The 15939-nt window shown below is 45.6% G+C and overlaps 1 protein-coding gene across 5 annotated transcripts in view; it reads left to right on the top strand.

Moving 5' to 3' along the window:
- anxa1a (annexin A1a) overlaps positions 1-2246 on the top strand; it is a 32873-nt gene extending 30627 nt beyond the window's left edge. For all 5 annotated transcript variants that reach the window (XM_068028863.1, XM_068028864.1, XM_068028860.1 and 2 more), the window contains one exon: positions 2037-2246. In XM_068028863.1, coding sequence (XP_067884964.1) covers positions 2037-2096 — 60 coding nt within the window. In that variant the 3' untranslated portion in view covers positions 2097-2246. The remainder of the gene's footprint in view (positions 1-2036) is intronic.
- Positions 2247-15939: the final 13693 nt, after the last annotated feature.

Here is a 15939-nt window from a genome sequence, read left to right on the forward strand (position 1 = left end):
GATTCACTCAAATGTTACCAGGGCTCCAGGGGTTAGATTGAAGCATTTATATGAACTAGGTTTGTATTCCCTGGAAGGTTAAGGGGTAATTTGAGGTTTTCAGCACTTTGATAGGAATTGATTTGGGTAGATGGAAACATTCCACTAGTCGAGGACAAGAGGGTCATCTCTAAAATCAGCCAGGGGCACTTCAAAAGCAAAGTTTGGTAACACTAATTGTGGCAGATGTGGAGCCCTCCTTTTCTTTTATTAAAAAAAAAGCACTGATAAACTGACTGAAGCTGCTGACTGACCTACTTGCACTCCTTTGTAACAGCTATTCAGTTGCTGCAGACATCATAGTTCCATGCTTTTGTACTGTGGACATTAATAAATGCCAAATAGGGTATCACTGGGTAGCAAGTTGGAATCAGACTGCTGGTGGCATTTTGGATGAACTAACTATAGGACCTCTATGGATATCCATAGATTTATGACCAAACCTTCCACCTTTATCCTATGGTTTAGCTACTTTTATGTAAACCTGTTTGATCAATTGAGAAACATTAAACTTCCCTCTTTTTAAGTTCCCTTTTTATTCCCTTAATTTTTCAAGATCATCCCATGAAGCAGGATGATTCTGCACTGCTATACATTTCTGCATACTGATCCTGCACATCACAATGACTGATGGTGGGGTCCTGATGCAAATTGGCTGTTTGCAGTTTAAATTTAAGTGTCTTGTGACCTTTACTACACTTTTAAAGGCACTATAAAAGTGTTTACTGTTAATCTGACCTTGACTTCTCTTGAATAGAATTCAAGCACAACCTTTTTGGTAAGCACTTGCCTAGGTTACTTTTAAATTTAATAAGCCTGAACAAAATTTGGTTAATTTTCTAAGGTTAAATTTATTGCAATTGAAAAATATAGTATCATTGTAGCAGAGTTGCCTAATATATCAAACTTAGCAAACAAATTAATTCTATAATTTGTTAGTGAAAATTTCCATTACTATAGATGTAACTTGACTATAGTACATGTTGCTCAAATCTTTAATATTTAGGCTAGTAGGAATACTGGGAAGTAAAATAAAGTATAATTGTGGGGTTAGTCGAAGACCATTGTGTTCGCACCTAATGGAAAATGTTAAGGTGAACTTTAATCTTTATTTGGTGGGGCTGGGGAGAAAGAGGAGAGAACAAGAAAGCTTGTTTGGTCTAATGTGACCCTTTTGTTTCCCCCTTTCTTTCTCCACCCTGCCCACCCCATAGTTTCCTTTTATACTTTGATTTGTAATTGGCATACTTCCAGAACGCCTGGCTTTGGATTTTCTTTGACCACCTGTTCCTCCCAAAAATAGGATGTTTGTTCTTCCAATTGAAATGGGCATGCAAGAAGCAATGTTCAATTATCCAAACTTTCCTTTTTAATTTTAATGAGGCTGAGCATCCATTCCTTGAACAGTACATGACAACTTTTTAATTACTCTTGAAGTGAGATTCAATATAATTGAGCTGCAAATAAAACCACCCTCTATTTTTGTACTGCAAGTTTAACATTATGAACTGGAATGCTTTTCCTTAATGTCATTCACTGAATGTGAAAATCACAGGCATTTGCAATGGAAACACTGGAGAGGAATAGAAGGTTAACATTTCAAATTGAACTTTTGTCAGAATCCATGTTTCAGGCCATTGAGAAACATAACCCTACCTTTCTCTCTCCAGATTGTGCCTGGCCTGCAGAGTGTATCCAACACTCTGTTTCAGATTTCCAGCGGCTACAGTGTTTTACATTAGCCTGGACTGAATTTGAAGCCAAGGTCAATAGTACTGTAAACATGCACCTGACGAAGACTCTAATTACTTTTTTAATATACAAATTTTTCCAAATTGTCAACTGGCCAGAATGTTTTTCAGTCCTTTTGAGGAAAAAATTAAATCTTCATTACTAAATGAGATGGAAAATTATTCAAACTTAGCCCAGTCTGTATTCAAAAGCAAAACATGTGTATTATAGCACCAACCTTGGGGGTTTTTCTTATCTTTTCACAGGATGACACCAAGGGAGACTATGAGAAAATCCTGCTGGCACTCGCTGGAAGCAATGAGTGATGCATGCTGATCCAGACGTGTTCATTTACAGTGAAATTGTAAAGATAACGATGCAATGAAATGAATTCTAAAGCTGTTGAGTCACTATGAAAATATTACACCACTGAATAATTGATTCATATTTGGTGCAAATAAAATGTTCTGAATTTCTTTTCTTTCTTTCACTGTCTTCCAGAAATGAAAGTTAACTATGCTAGTTTTCGAATTTATGTTCACAAACCAGCTATAAACTCCCTCTTCTAGTTAAGTATAAATTGGCTACAATATTTGGTACGTTGGGTGCAATTTGAATACTAAAGTGGCTTCTGTTCATTTCTGTCTACCCTGTGGTGACCATCTGGGTGAGGATGTTTGCATGGAAGTGCACAAGTAGGCAAATCATGAAGTCTGTCTAATGCTGATTTGCTGTCAGTGCTGCCAATTTGGACATTGCCATCCCAATTCTTGCTCTTAGACACTTACAACTAAACAGGTGCTCAACAGCATGAGGTTTGCCATACCTCCAGTGCTATTTTAAGGGATCATCTTACAGGTTAGTTTGCTTATTCCTTTTTGCAGGCTGTGTTTGACATACTGGGTGTTTCAGGAGTTGCTTGAAGCTGAAGTCTGCAGGGAGTAATGCTGCATGTGTGGAAGGTGTTGGCTGTGACTGCAAAGGCTCTGGGTACATCACTTGCTTCCAGTCTTGGCTGCAATTCTAGCAATACCCCTTGAACTGCAGCAGAGAAAGGTGGTGGGGGGTGGCCAGGGGGCTGAGAGGTACTACAAAAGTACCACTTGCTTAATGTACAGTTGGTGTGACCACACATGTCATGCTGGTAGCAGTCATAATATCATTTTGTGCCAGTCCACTGTTCCAGCAATCTTTCAGCCATGACAAACCAGTGTGAGATTGCTTGGCAATAAGAGCTATACACTCTGCCTGGCTGAATCCCATCTACAACCTAACTATACATGGGCAGTGTGTGTGCAGTGAGCCATTTTGCCATGAGAAACATGATTGAGCAGTCAATTGGATGCTAGAGGTTCTGCTGCCTTGACTGTTCTGGAGGAGCCCTCCAGTACTTGCCAGAGCAGCGACTGCAGTTTGTGGTGGTCTATTGCATCTGCCATAACCTGGCAATTAGGAAGGCACAGCCCTTGTCATCAGATTTAGTGACTTTCTTGGGAGGGGCAGCCGGCACATCCACATTTTGGATACTGTCCTTCACCAAATCCAACTCCAGATCCACATTGTCCAATATGCCTTACTCTCCTCAGTTATGGACCACAAAGGGGTCCTTTTGGCTACACTCCTGAAATAAGTCACCAAAATGACCATTCCATGCCAACTTTATCCAATAAAATATCCAATAACCCATACAAAACTCAACTACCATTTTGCATTCCCATAGTGCCTGCCCCTGCAGGTGCCTTTGCCTGGTCTTGTGTTTCTAAGCAATACATTACCCCAATGGCTGGTGGAAGGCTGCTGACTTTCAATGGTGAAGACTGTAATGGTCTTGCCAGAGGGCCTGGCTTTGGACTGCACCACACTGCACAGGCAGCAGCAATCTGGGCGTGCTGGCCAATGGGCAATGGCATTGGCACAGTGGCAGTGGTGGGAGCATGAATGCTGTCATCCCAAGAGGACAGCAGGTTTATGCTCTATGGAGCCACTGCCACTCCCTGGGTTGGGGACAGAATCCAGCCTGCCAAAGGTTTCCATCCTGCCTGCAGATGTAAACTCTACCAAGCCGTTCCTCCTCGCTGTGCAGTTTCTGCCCTCAGCCATTTGCTTTGTCCTTTCCTTGAATCAGAATTTCAAACTTGGCTCCACTTTAGCTCCAAGTGCCAGCTATGGCAGCAACTCTGGGGTCAAATCCAGCGCTGTTGGAATGTCTGGCAGCTATAGGTCTGTCTTGACCCTGCTCCCACTCAACGTGGCTGTGCCCAACAGAGGTGTGGTGCTCACCGCCTGTCTCATCTGTATTTATGGTGAGTGCACAGACAGAGCATGAAGCAAGAGATGCACAGCAAAGGAGAATCATTGACAGAGGGGATGGGAGGGATGCCGAGAGAGGGGAGAGTCACAAACAAAGAGGAGTGGGGGGAGATATCAACATCACTCCTGACAGATGAACATCTATCCAGAATACTCTGCATTGCTTCATCATGTGTGTGGACAGAGATTGACTACTTATGCAAGCAAAAACAAAGTCAGATATGTCACTACATCATAGTGATGAGAAAGTAAGTGAATAAATTAATCTCTTGGGTCCTTCACACAAATGCATGTGTTGCTTTAAGATAAATTTTTAATGTCTTTATCTTTCTGAATTTTCTCCACAGACCCTTTTATGTAGGACAAAAATTGTACTGTTGCTCTTCCCCACACCCCCACACCCCCACTTCTCCCCAAACCATGTGTGAAGGTTGGACTCCCTGCTTTAAAGTATGCACAGTGGCAGTATCTGAGCTGGTGGCTGTGAGTGTCAGATTTAGTAACTGTTTCTTCTGTCTCGTCTCTTCTTCTAGACCTTTGGTCTCTAGCACCACTGCATGGTCATCTGGCAATTCTTGGGTATCTGAAAGTATAAAGGCATGAGTGCAGGGTGGGAAGGGGGGGGAAAGCAAGAGATGCATGTTTACACTATCTGCAGATTGTAAATCACAACTGGTTACAGAATGAAGGTGGTGGGATGCAAGAAGGTGAATTAGGCAAGAATGTAGTCATCCTTGATGTTTCAGCCTACTGTTCACTGTCTCAGGGATGTCCGTTCCTATTTGCAGCACTGTCTCTTCCATGAGTGAGTGCCTAAAGCATGCCTGCCTCCACTGGTTAGCTGCTCCTGCTGCTGCCTATTATGTGCCACCTTGTCTTGCAAAAGAGAAGGAAGTGTCTGTGGTGCAAACTTTGGCTGATCCTGTCACAGTTGAATAGCTGGAAGTGTGTGCAAGGTGTGACACTTGCAGCACTGCTAAGTGTGACAGTGAGGTGAGTCCATGAATAAGGTATGTGTTGTGGATGACAGATTTTTGGTAGGCGAGTGAAGGAGCTGTGGTGAATGTAGCAGTGTATGAGGCTAGTGGTGCAGTTGGTAGGATATGATGTGAAGATGCATTCACTGATCCTGACCACTCATGCAAGGTCATTAACCTTGTTTTGACACGGTATCTAGATCCTCTGGGCTAGATTGCTGGCATTGACCACAATAGCTACCTGCTTCCACTGTCTTCTGAGTATTTGTCTGGAGGAGCCCTGAGGGGGGGGGGGAGAAAAAGAACCTTTTTCTCATGTGCACCTCCTGCAAGGCCTCCAGTCAGAGTATCTCTAGCCTGTTGTACCATTTCTGTAGGTTGTTCCGGATCTTCAACTCCTCTTCAATCAGTTCAAACCCCTGCTCCAGCTGGAAAGCACCATGGGTTTAAGAATGCAATATCACTTAGTAGTGTAGACTAGCTTAAAGTGGCACTAGTCTTGAACAAAATTGTGCTCCCTGCATGCAGCTCCTCAATAGAGCATTCGGTGCCAGGCTGCACACCATAATCATTATAATTAGTAGGCAGCATGAGGTTGCATTGTGATCCCCATGCTTGCTTGATTTTGGGGGTTATCCAATTTATCCCCCCATAATGTCTTTAACATGCAATGAACCAAAGTGCTTTAGAGAAACTTACACTGAGAATTAAATGAGTTTAGGAAAGCCAGGTGGATAACTACCTGCACATTCTTACTCATGGACAGGGGGGAACTGGAGGAGGATGCAGATTGTGGTGGAGACTAAAGGGATTGGAGACCAAGATTTTGAATTTGCTTGTGTGATGGGAGCCTTTGGGAGGTTGAATCGCAAGCAGCAAACTTTGGGGTTGGAGTTGGTGTAGGCAGGAGCTTGTGAAACTTTCTCAGAACTTTGAAAAAAATTGTGACTGTGTAGATCAGGTTTTCAGTTGGACTGAAGTAAGAACTAAAATGGTGAACTGAAAGTAAGTTGCCTTGATGTGATAGATTTCAAGCTTGCCTTTAGGCTGCACCATCAGATTCAGCCAGGAAGGGTACAGTTGTCTTTTGTTTTTGGTTGGAGGGTTTTGAGCTTGCTAATGAGCTGTGAATATGTCCCAACTTTCTTAAACTTGATGCAGAGTGTAATCTAGCAGATCGAGCAATATTATGGTGGCAAAGATGTAGAACTGCCTTGTTGACACACTGGGTGCACCTCCTATGTTCAGAATCATTTTTGGTTTAATTTGGGTATCACTAGCAAAGCTGCATTTATCACCCATCCCTAGTTCTCCTTGAGAAGGTGCAGATGAGCCACCTTCTCTAACTGCTGCAGTTCATATAGTGAAGGAAGCTTCTTAAGTGTCATGCTAGGCCCCCACCTGCCAAGAATGAGGTACATTAATTTTGTCATGATCATTGATTTTAAACTCTTACTGGAGTGAAGAAAGGACTTGTTAAACCGAGCAGCTGTGACTGGAAAAGACATTTGCATATTAACAGACAGTGCTTGGAAGGATAAAGGACCATTCCCTGATGCATTCAACCCACAATGAACCTCGATGTGTAAGACGAGCATTCCAGAGACTGCTAAGGTGATGCAATCCAAGATATGGTCAGACCAGTTAGTCACATGACTGACCTGCTTGGCAACGTGTTTTTCCGAATTGTACAGTTTGAACTGAGTCCAGGAGCAAACAGACACTGAGCAGATCTCTCCTATCTGCTCTCATCTTTCTCACAAGCCTCTGAATCCACTGAAGACACATGAACCCCAAGAGTGAAAAGTCTCCTACAGCATACAAGGTTTAAGAAGAATTCTGGGCCCCATAAAATAAGAACTACTGACAATCAAGGATGCTAAAGTGAGCTCAAAGAACTAACAAATTCTTCAGGTATTGACTCAAACTTTTCACTTTCTTTTCTTTTTTCTGTCTCTACTTTCATCTGTGTATCGCATATGCATGCTAGCATGGGTGTGTCGTTGATCTGTAGGAAACAACCAAATTGGAGTTTAAATTCAAGTTTAATAAATTTCCACTTTTCTTTAAACCTAAGAAAACCTGTTTGTGCTGGTTTCTTTGCCTTGTAATTGGAAAGCGGTGAACAAGGATTCACCAAGGGGGAGCTGAAAGCATGGTGTATTTAAAATTAAACCCTGTTACTGTAAGACCAGGTGAAGGCTGACCAGGACCCCGAGACACCTTTTCTCCTGGTTGTAACAGTGTTGCATAAGAGTTCCAGGATTTTGACCCCAGTGACTATTGAGGAATGGTGTTGAGTCAGGATGATGTGTGACTTACAGGTGGTCCCATACACCTATTGCCCTTTTCCTTCTATACAGTGAGAAATCATGGGTTTGGGAGGTGCTGTCTAAGAAGCCTTGGTCAGTTGTTGCAGTGCATTCTATAGATAGCATTACTGCAGTCACTGTGTGCCAGGATGGATGCTTAAGGTGGTGGATGGACTGCATAACAAGCAGACTGCTTTATCCTGGTTGGCAATAGACTTCTTGTGTTGCAACAACTGCAGGGAAGTAGCAAGTATTTCATCCCTCTTAACTGTCCTGTAGATCGTGGCAAGGTTTGGGGAGTAGAGAGGTGAGTCACCACTACAGAATATCCAGCCTCTGACCTGTTCTGGTAGGCACGCCATTATGTGGCTGGTCCAGTTGAGCTTTTAGTCAATGCTGAAACAGGATGTTCATGGGAATCCAGATGTGGTAATGCCATTGAATGTCAAGGGGAGGTAGTTAGACATTCTCGTTAGTGATGAGATGCAACATGTAGATCTGCAAACAAAATGGACAGAGGCAGGAACTGTAGTCTTAAGGTGACTGCAATTGTTACAAGAAATATGCTGGTGAAGAATGGGACCAAGCAAGAACAGTAACAGATGGACAATGAAGGGGAGATCTGGTCGAGGATGAAGCTTTTTTTGTCAAAGATTCTTATCTAACTTAAATCATATGGTACAGAATGTTTAATTTTTTTTATCACATCTGTAGCTAATAACAGTTTCAAGCTTCATCTATTTGGTCAGTGATATTTTAGTGCATTTCTAAGATGTACTGTCTTGAATGATGTCAGTCTGACCAAAAAATCCCAAGCACAATTCCTGCTCTGAGTTAGATTATCTTAAGGTTGATTGCTACAATTTGTCTTGATACAGGACTAAGCATGGGGATGATGGGTAGGTAGGGGTGGGGGTACTTCTGGAAAGTGCATGTGACTAGGACAGAATTTTTGGCCTGATGTGGGGGTGAGAACGGGTGTTGCATAATTTTGGTTTGCCAGCACCATCTCACCCCCTGAGCCATTTTTCAGTAAGTGGTGGGTAGCTAGTTAATATATTGAGGCTAATTATCGGAGGTTGACTGGAATTTTACAGTCTTTGGATTCCCTGTAGCATGGGAGCAGAGCAGCTGCCTGGAGGTGGTTGACAAGCTGCTCAGACATTTGGGGGTAGCTATTTCAAGTCCAGACACACTGGTGCAGGTGCACCCTTATTGGCATAGCCAGCTGTTGTTGGTCTCATCGTGGAGCTTCAAGGGCAGATGCAGCTGCCTCCTGGTGCTCCCTCTGTCCGAGATACTGCATTGTGCCACAGGGGTCCAAAAATACAGGGTGTATGAGACATATGCCAGGTGTTCAGTAGGTCTTCAGAGCACTGTCCTTGCAGATCTGAACCTATCAACTGTCTTGTGGCCCTCAGTGTCCACCCTTGCCGATAGGCAGGCCTCTCACCCGAGAACAAGCCCTGCTGTGCAAACCACCTGAGACCAATCTCCCTCATTATTGCCACCCAAGGACAAGGCCACTCATGCAGATTGTACAATACTGTAGTCTGATAATTGCCTCTGCTTCCCCCCTCTTCCTCTATGCAGTGCTGGTCATGGCTGCCTACCTGTCAGTTTTCAATGGCTGGGGATCTGAAGGCAAGTGAGGGCTGCCCATCATCCACTGAAGTCCCATCGCATTGGGGTGGCAACACAGCCTTGGTGCTTTTCTGTCACTGACTAAATCTGGACTGATGTCACAACGTCAGATTTCCAGGCAGACATGTCCAACACTATTCTCCAGCGGCCACCCACCCCCACCACCCCCACACCTCTTCCTGCTCCAAATGGCCTCACTAAATCCAGCTCAACATGTGCAAAACATTGACATTTTGGCTTTGTGCTGCAGGTAATCCCTCAGCCTATCCAATATCTAAACTCTATTTGAAAAGTGAGTAATCTCAGGACTCTAATTATACTGTGCAAATTGTGACTAATTGAGAACAAGGGGCAGCACCTAACTTTGACAGTCCCAACATGAATCCTCAATCACTAGGTATGACATTGCCAAATCGAATATGCTATAGTGTAAAATATGCAATATGTACTCCATAGCCATTAATCAGTGAAATGAACTATGATGAATCTAATGCCAGTCAGAGTACCTTTATTTGAATTTTGTGGAAGTAGCCTCTTGAGTCTGAAGTAATAGCAATACTACATGTCAATATTTGCCTCTAAAATGAGGGAAGACATTCAGAAGCAGCAGAAAACTGCACATGTGCAAATTGAAACAGCAACTAACTAGATTTATGCTGAAGCAGAAGTATACAAGAATGAACTGGCCATTGCACAACTTTCTTGGCATCTGTTTTAAAATATCTTACAATGAACTAAAATTGTCATCAAACATTTGTGAAAGCTGCAAAACATCTCCTGCTACCTCCACCATCCACTAAATGCTCAACATTAGCCACATGCACACATTGGGCTGGATTTCGTGAGGCTGTTTCGAGTAGGAATGGAGGTCGGGTTGAGGGTGTGGGGGAAAGAATATCGTTGCATGTGTCTGCCCGGAAATCCGATATCGTGAAGGCAGTTCTGGATTTAGTTGGTGTCTGGAAAGCTCATGGTGGCGGTACTGCCCCGACAACAGGACTGCAATTTGAATTGCTGAACAGATACTTCTAATGCAATTGGGGGGGCTTGGAATTAAGTGGATGATGGGCAGCCCTCATGTGCCTTCAGATCTCTGGCCATTGAACGGTGATGGGACTGAGGCGAGGCTTCAGTGCTGTGACAGGAGGGCAGCCACAATGAGCCTTGCATCGGGAAAGTGGAGGCCATTGCTCGCCTGCAGTGCTGTGCACTCTGCACGGGTGGGCTTGTTCTCTGGTGCCAGTCCTGGGTGGGCTCGGTCCCGGTTGCTTGCACCGGTGGGCTTGGTCTTGGGTGAGAGGGTTGACTCTCAGCAAGGGTGGGCACTGACAGCCATCACATAAGCCAAAAGGAGTAGCAAAGGTGCCAAGGCAATTTCTTCTCTACAAGGACAGTGCTCTAGAGGCCTATTGATCACCTGGCATAGGTCTCATCCACCCTGTCTGTGTGTATCCCCATGGCGTGATGCAGCATCTCCAAAAGAGGGAGGGCCAGGAGGCAGCTGCACTTGCCCATGAAGCTCCATGACGAGTGACAGCAGCCAGCCATGCCAAGAAGGGCCCAGCTTTGCAAGACGATGTACTGGACATGACTGCACTACCTCCAAATGTCTGAGCGTTGTCAGTGAAGACTGCAGCTGTCCAGGGAGATCATCTCTGATTGATTTATGCACCATGCTGCAGGACCAGTTGCGACCTATGGGATTCTGAGGTCACCCTATGCCAGTGACTCTACAGATCTGAATCTATCTACGGATCCACGGAGAACATGTGATGCGTCTCCGAGGCAACAGCCCACCGCTGCATCAAGGAGGTGACCAGTGCCCTGTTCAAGAAGATTGTGAACAATCGGACCGACCATGACAGTCGGGCTGAGAGGGCCATTGGATTCGGAGCCATCACTGGATTCCCCCAGCTGTAAGGTGTAATAGATTACATGCATGTGGCCATCAAAGCTCCAAAGAACCAGCCAGCCTCCATCATCAGGAAGGGCTTTCATTCTATCAATGTTCAACTGGTCTGCGACCACCAAAAGCATTTCCTGGAACCACTCAGCAGGTCTGGCAGCATCTGTGAAAAGAGAAGAGTTAACGTTTTGGGTCAGTGACCCTTCATTGGAAGGTTCTATTTCGAGTCTTCTTTGGCCTCCTTATCTCGAGACAATGGGTAAGCGCCTGGAGGTGGTCAGTGGTGCGTGGAGCAGTGCCTGGAGTGGCTATATAGGCCAATTCTAGAGTGACTGGCTCTTCCACAGGTGCTGCAGAAAAATTTATTTGTCGGGGCTGTTACACAGTTGGCTCTCCCCTTGCGCTTTTGCCTTTTTTCCTGCCAACTGCTAAGTCTCTTCGACTCGTCACACTTTAGCCCCACCTTTATGGCTGTCCGCCAGCTCTGGCGATCGCTGACAACTGACTCCCACGACTTGTGATCAATGTCACAGGACTTCATGTCGCATTTGCAGACGTCTTTAAAGCGGAGACATGGACGGCCGGTGGGTCTGATACCAGTGGCGAGCTCGCTGTACAATGTGTCTTTGGGGATCCTGCCATCTTCCATGCTGCTCACATAGCCAAGCCATCTCAAGCGCTGCTGACTCAGTAGTGTGTATAAGCTGGGGATGTTGGCCGCCTCGAGGACTTCTGTATTGGAGATACAGTCCTGCCACCTGATGCCAATTATTCTCTGGAGGCAGTGAAGATGGAATTAATTGAGACGTCGCTCTTGGCTGACATACGTTGTCCAGGCCTCGCTGCCATAGAGCAAGGTACTGAGGACACGGGCATGATGCACTCGGACTTTTGTGTTCTGTGTCAGTGCGCCATTTTCCCACACTCTCTTGGCCAGTCTGGACATAGCAATAGAAGCCTTTCCCATGCGCTTGTTGAATTCTGCATCTAGAGACTGGTTACTGGTGATGGTTGAGCCTAGGTAGGTGAACTCTTGAACCACTTCCAGAGCGTGGTCACCAATATTGATGGATGGAGCATTTCTGACGTCCTGTCCCATGATGTTCGTTTTCTTGAGGCTGATGGTTAGGCCAAATTCATTGCAGGCAGCCGCAAACCTGTCGATGAGACTCTGCAGGCACTCTTCAGTGCGAGATGTTAAAGCAGCATCGTCAGCGAGGAGTTCCCTGATGAGGACTTTCCGTACTTTGGTCCTTGCTCTTAGACGGGCAAGGTTGAACAACCTGCCCCCTGATTTTGTGTGGAGGAAAATTCCTTCTTCAGAGGACTTGAACACATGTGAAAGCAGCAGGGAGAAGAAAATCCCCAAAAGTGTGGGTGCGAAAACACAGCCCTGTTTCACGCCACTCAGGATAGGAAAGGGGTCTCAAAAGGGGTCACCAGTGCTGCACGTGAAACTACCAAGTGATGCTGTGAGTTGTTGTTTTTGATGGTGCCTGTTGCCAAGCTGCTGTAGCAACTGATCATTGTGGTAGTGCACACCAGTCAATAGGATGTGTCGCCATTTCCCACTTTTGCCAGCTAGTGACAAGACTAAGACAGGAAAAAGACAGTCTTCTGGGTGTACTATTAAAAGATCCCATTCTGAAAAACAATGCAAGCCTTTAAGATTTTCATGTTAATCTCATCTAGTGTAATCCAGGAGATGGCCACAATTATGTGTAACTGTCAACGTAATTCTTTTGGGCCTCCTTATCTCGAGAGACAATGGATACGCGCCTGGAGGTGGTCAGTGGTTTGTGAAGCAGCGCCTGGAGTGGCTATAAAGGCCAATTCTGGAGTGACAGGCTCTTCCACAGGTGCTGCAGAGAAATTTGTTTGTTGGGGCTGTTGCACAGTTGGCTCTCCCCTTGCGCCTCTGTCTTTTTTCCTGCCAACTACTAAGTCTCTTTGACTCGCCACAATTTAGCCCTGACAACGTAATTGTCAATGGGCTATTGATTGTATTAATTATGATATGAATGGTGAGAGTTAGTTAATTAATTTGACCAAATATGGTGGGAAAAATCTTAGATGCTACCTAATGAACCTAAGACCAACAAAGGAATGTATGAGATCAGAGACTGAACCACCAGAATACACTATTAGGACTGTATACAAATCTTTGGAACCTTCCCAAAGGTACTCTAGTTCCAAAGAAAAAGCAGAAGAAGAGAAACAGAGGGGAGAACGTTGCCTAGAGTCTGACCATTAGGGGAAAGCAAGGACCCATGAACAGTCATTGCTCATTGCCAATTTTAAGTATACCTTTAATGAATTCTGATTGACGGACTGACTATAATTTGGCTGTTGGCTCTGACTCACCAGATTGGTTGTCTTGTACAAACTAAAGTGAGTTAAAGGGATATTTCTCACTACAAGGGCTACCCATTGAAAACATGGCTACTCGCTCCTGTGAGGAATCCTTGCACTGCAGCAGAGAAGAGGTACAACATTTGCCATGGCTCCACCTGAGCAACCACTGGGCAGGCCATTGTTAATTTCCAGAAAGCTTGTTATGGTAAGATAATGCTGGAGCTTATATTTACTCAGTTTCACATTTATTGTGCAGAGTAAAAGGATTTATCAAATGTACCTCCTCACTCAACCTTTTTCCTGGGCACTTTCCCAGAGGTAAGCTGGGACCAGGCCTAGCTGCCCGCTCCATGGAGGTGAGCAGCTAATTAGGGCAATTATCCCCTCCAAGTCACACACCATCCTGATTTGGAACTATATCGCCATTCCTTCACTGTCGCTGGGTCAAAATCCTGGAACTCCCTTCCTAACAGCACTGTGGGTATACCTATCCCAAATGCACTGCAGCGGTTCAAGAAGGCAGCTCACCACCACCTCCTCAAGGGCAATTAGGGATGGGCAATAAATGCTGGCCTGGCCAGTGACGGCAACATCCCTGAATTAATAAAAAAAAATTAAGCCACAGGTTGTCGTCCACAGGAGGCTCCAGCTGAAGGGGGGCAGCTGCCAACTTTTTGAGGGCCAGTTAGATGAATCGTCATATGTCCCTCCTGCACCTCACACCAATGCAGATACTTTCACCTCGGTGGGTTTCTGCTCAACCTTAGAATCCGGGTCACAAGCTGGTGTGAGCACTGCACATGCAACCAAGCAGCTGGCTGAGACAGCCAAGATCACTGACAGTCAGAGGACTGTGGGTGGGCAAGCCCATGCTGAGTCCCAGGCAGATGATGTACCTCTGCTGTTGACAGCACAGGTCATGCTGGAGTTGTAGACAGAGCTAATCTCTGGCGGAGATGCGAGAGACCATGAGCAGATGATGGAGGAGTCCATCCATGCCCTGAGTGCTGCCATGTCTCAGACGTGTAAGTGTATGGTTTCCTCCATAGAGAGGTTGGCAACCCTCACGGAGAGCCAGATCCCACAGATGCGCGCAGACCTGCTCACTATCGCCTTGGCCATGAGCTCAATGTAGCAGTGGCAAAGCAAAAGAAGGACGAGGTGCCTGGAGTCTTCTCCAGATCCTAGTCCCTCTCTGGTCAGCAGGGAGGTTCAGGTGAGCTTTGAAAGGGAGGAGGAGAGGCTGACATCCACAGCTGGGGGCTCCCCTCAGGGTGCTGAGTGTGGACAGCGGATCCTCAGACCCTCTGCCAGTGAGCACAGCTCCAGTAGTCGCTATGCCTGAGGAGATGGTGGAGGACACCCTCAGCAGCTGGGGCCCTCCAGGCCTCAGGCAGCCAGAGAATGACCGCCAAAGTAACCACAGGCCAAGGCGGCACAGTGGCGCAGTGGTTAGCACCGCAGCCTCACAGCTCCAGGGACCCGGGTTCGATTCCGGGTACTGCCTGTGTGGAGTTTGCAAGTTCTCTCTGTGTCTGCGTGGGTTTTCTCTGGGTGCTCCGGTTTCCTCCCACAAGCCAAAAGACTTGCAGGTTGATAGGTAAATTGGCCATTATAAATTGTCACTAGTATAGGTAGGTGGTAGGGAAATATAGGGACAGGTGGGGATGTTTGGTAGGAATATGGGATTAGTGTAGGATTAGTATAAATGGGTGGTTGATGTTCGGCACAGACTCGGTGGGCCGAAGGGCCTGTTTCAGTGCTGTATCTCTAATCATAATCAAGGGGCTGCGTGATTAGCAGCCCAGCTGCTATCGCAGGGGTCACGCCGAATAGAAGTACATGAAAACATATAAACAAAAGCACAAAGACACTTGGGGTTTCACAGGTGTTTGACATTTGTCATTTGTTTTGTTATAAAATTTTATCATTATTACAGTTCATATTTATTGTTGGAAAATGCTTATTCTTTCATGTCTTAATTGCTGACATCACCCTTCTCCCTTATTGGGCTTTCAGTGTAAACACAGTCCTCCATTGGTAAGGGCCTCAGATGTGCCAGAGTGTATAGTTAAGCTGGTCGCTAGGCACGGAACCTATATAGAAAGGAGGCAGCAGACCGTGAATGCATTGAGGTGAGTCTTTATTGAGTTCATGCTGAGTTACCTGCTTCCAGCCACCATAATGGCCTCTGAAATTGTCTCTTGCCTCCCTGGCCCATTGCTCAATGTACCTGGCCTCCAGTGCAAGGGGTTCAAGATGCAGTGCTGTTTGCTCATTCGCCTCCTTTGTATCCTCCTAGTCGGAGGAGTGGTGATCAATCATGTCCTCATCATGCAAGGCCTCCCCACTCCACAGTGCCAGATTGTGCAAAGCACAGCTGACCGCCATGATACGTTGGACTCTCGCTGGGGCAGACTGCAGGGCTGCACTGGTTCGATCCAGGCATCAGAATCTCATCTTCAGTAGCCCAATGGCTGTTAATCTGTTAATTGTGTAAATGGTTTGATTATATGCAGGTGATGGGTGTTAATTGGGGTTTCAGTTGACTATCTCAGCGCATGTCTGCTTATAAGTGCTCAACTAACACCCTTCACTCAGCGTGAACTCAAAGACTCATTTCAATGCATTTACAGTCTGCTGCCTCATTTCTATATAGGTTCTG

This window comes from Heterodontus francisci, chromosome 4 (assembly GCF_036365525.1).
Source record: "Heterodontus francisci isolate sHetFra1 chromosome 4, sHetFra1.hap1, whole genome shotgun sequence".
Taxonomy (NCBI): domain Eukaryota; kingdom Metazoa; phylum Chordata; class Chondrichthyes; order Heterodontiformes; family Heterodontidae; genus Heterodontus; species Heterodontus francisci.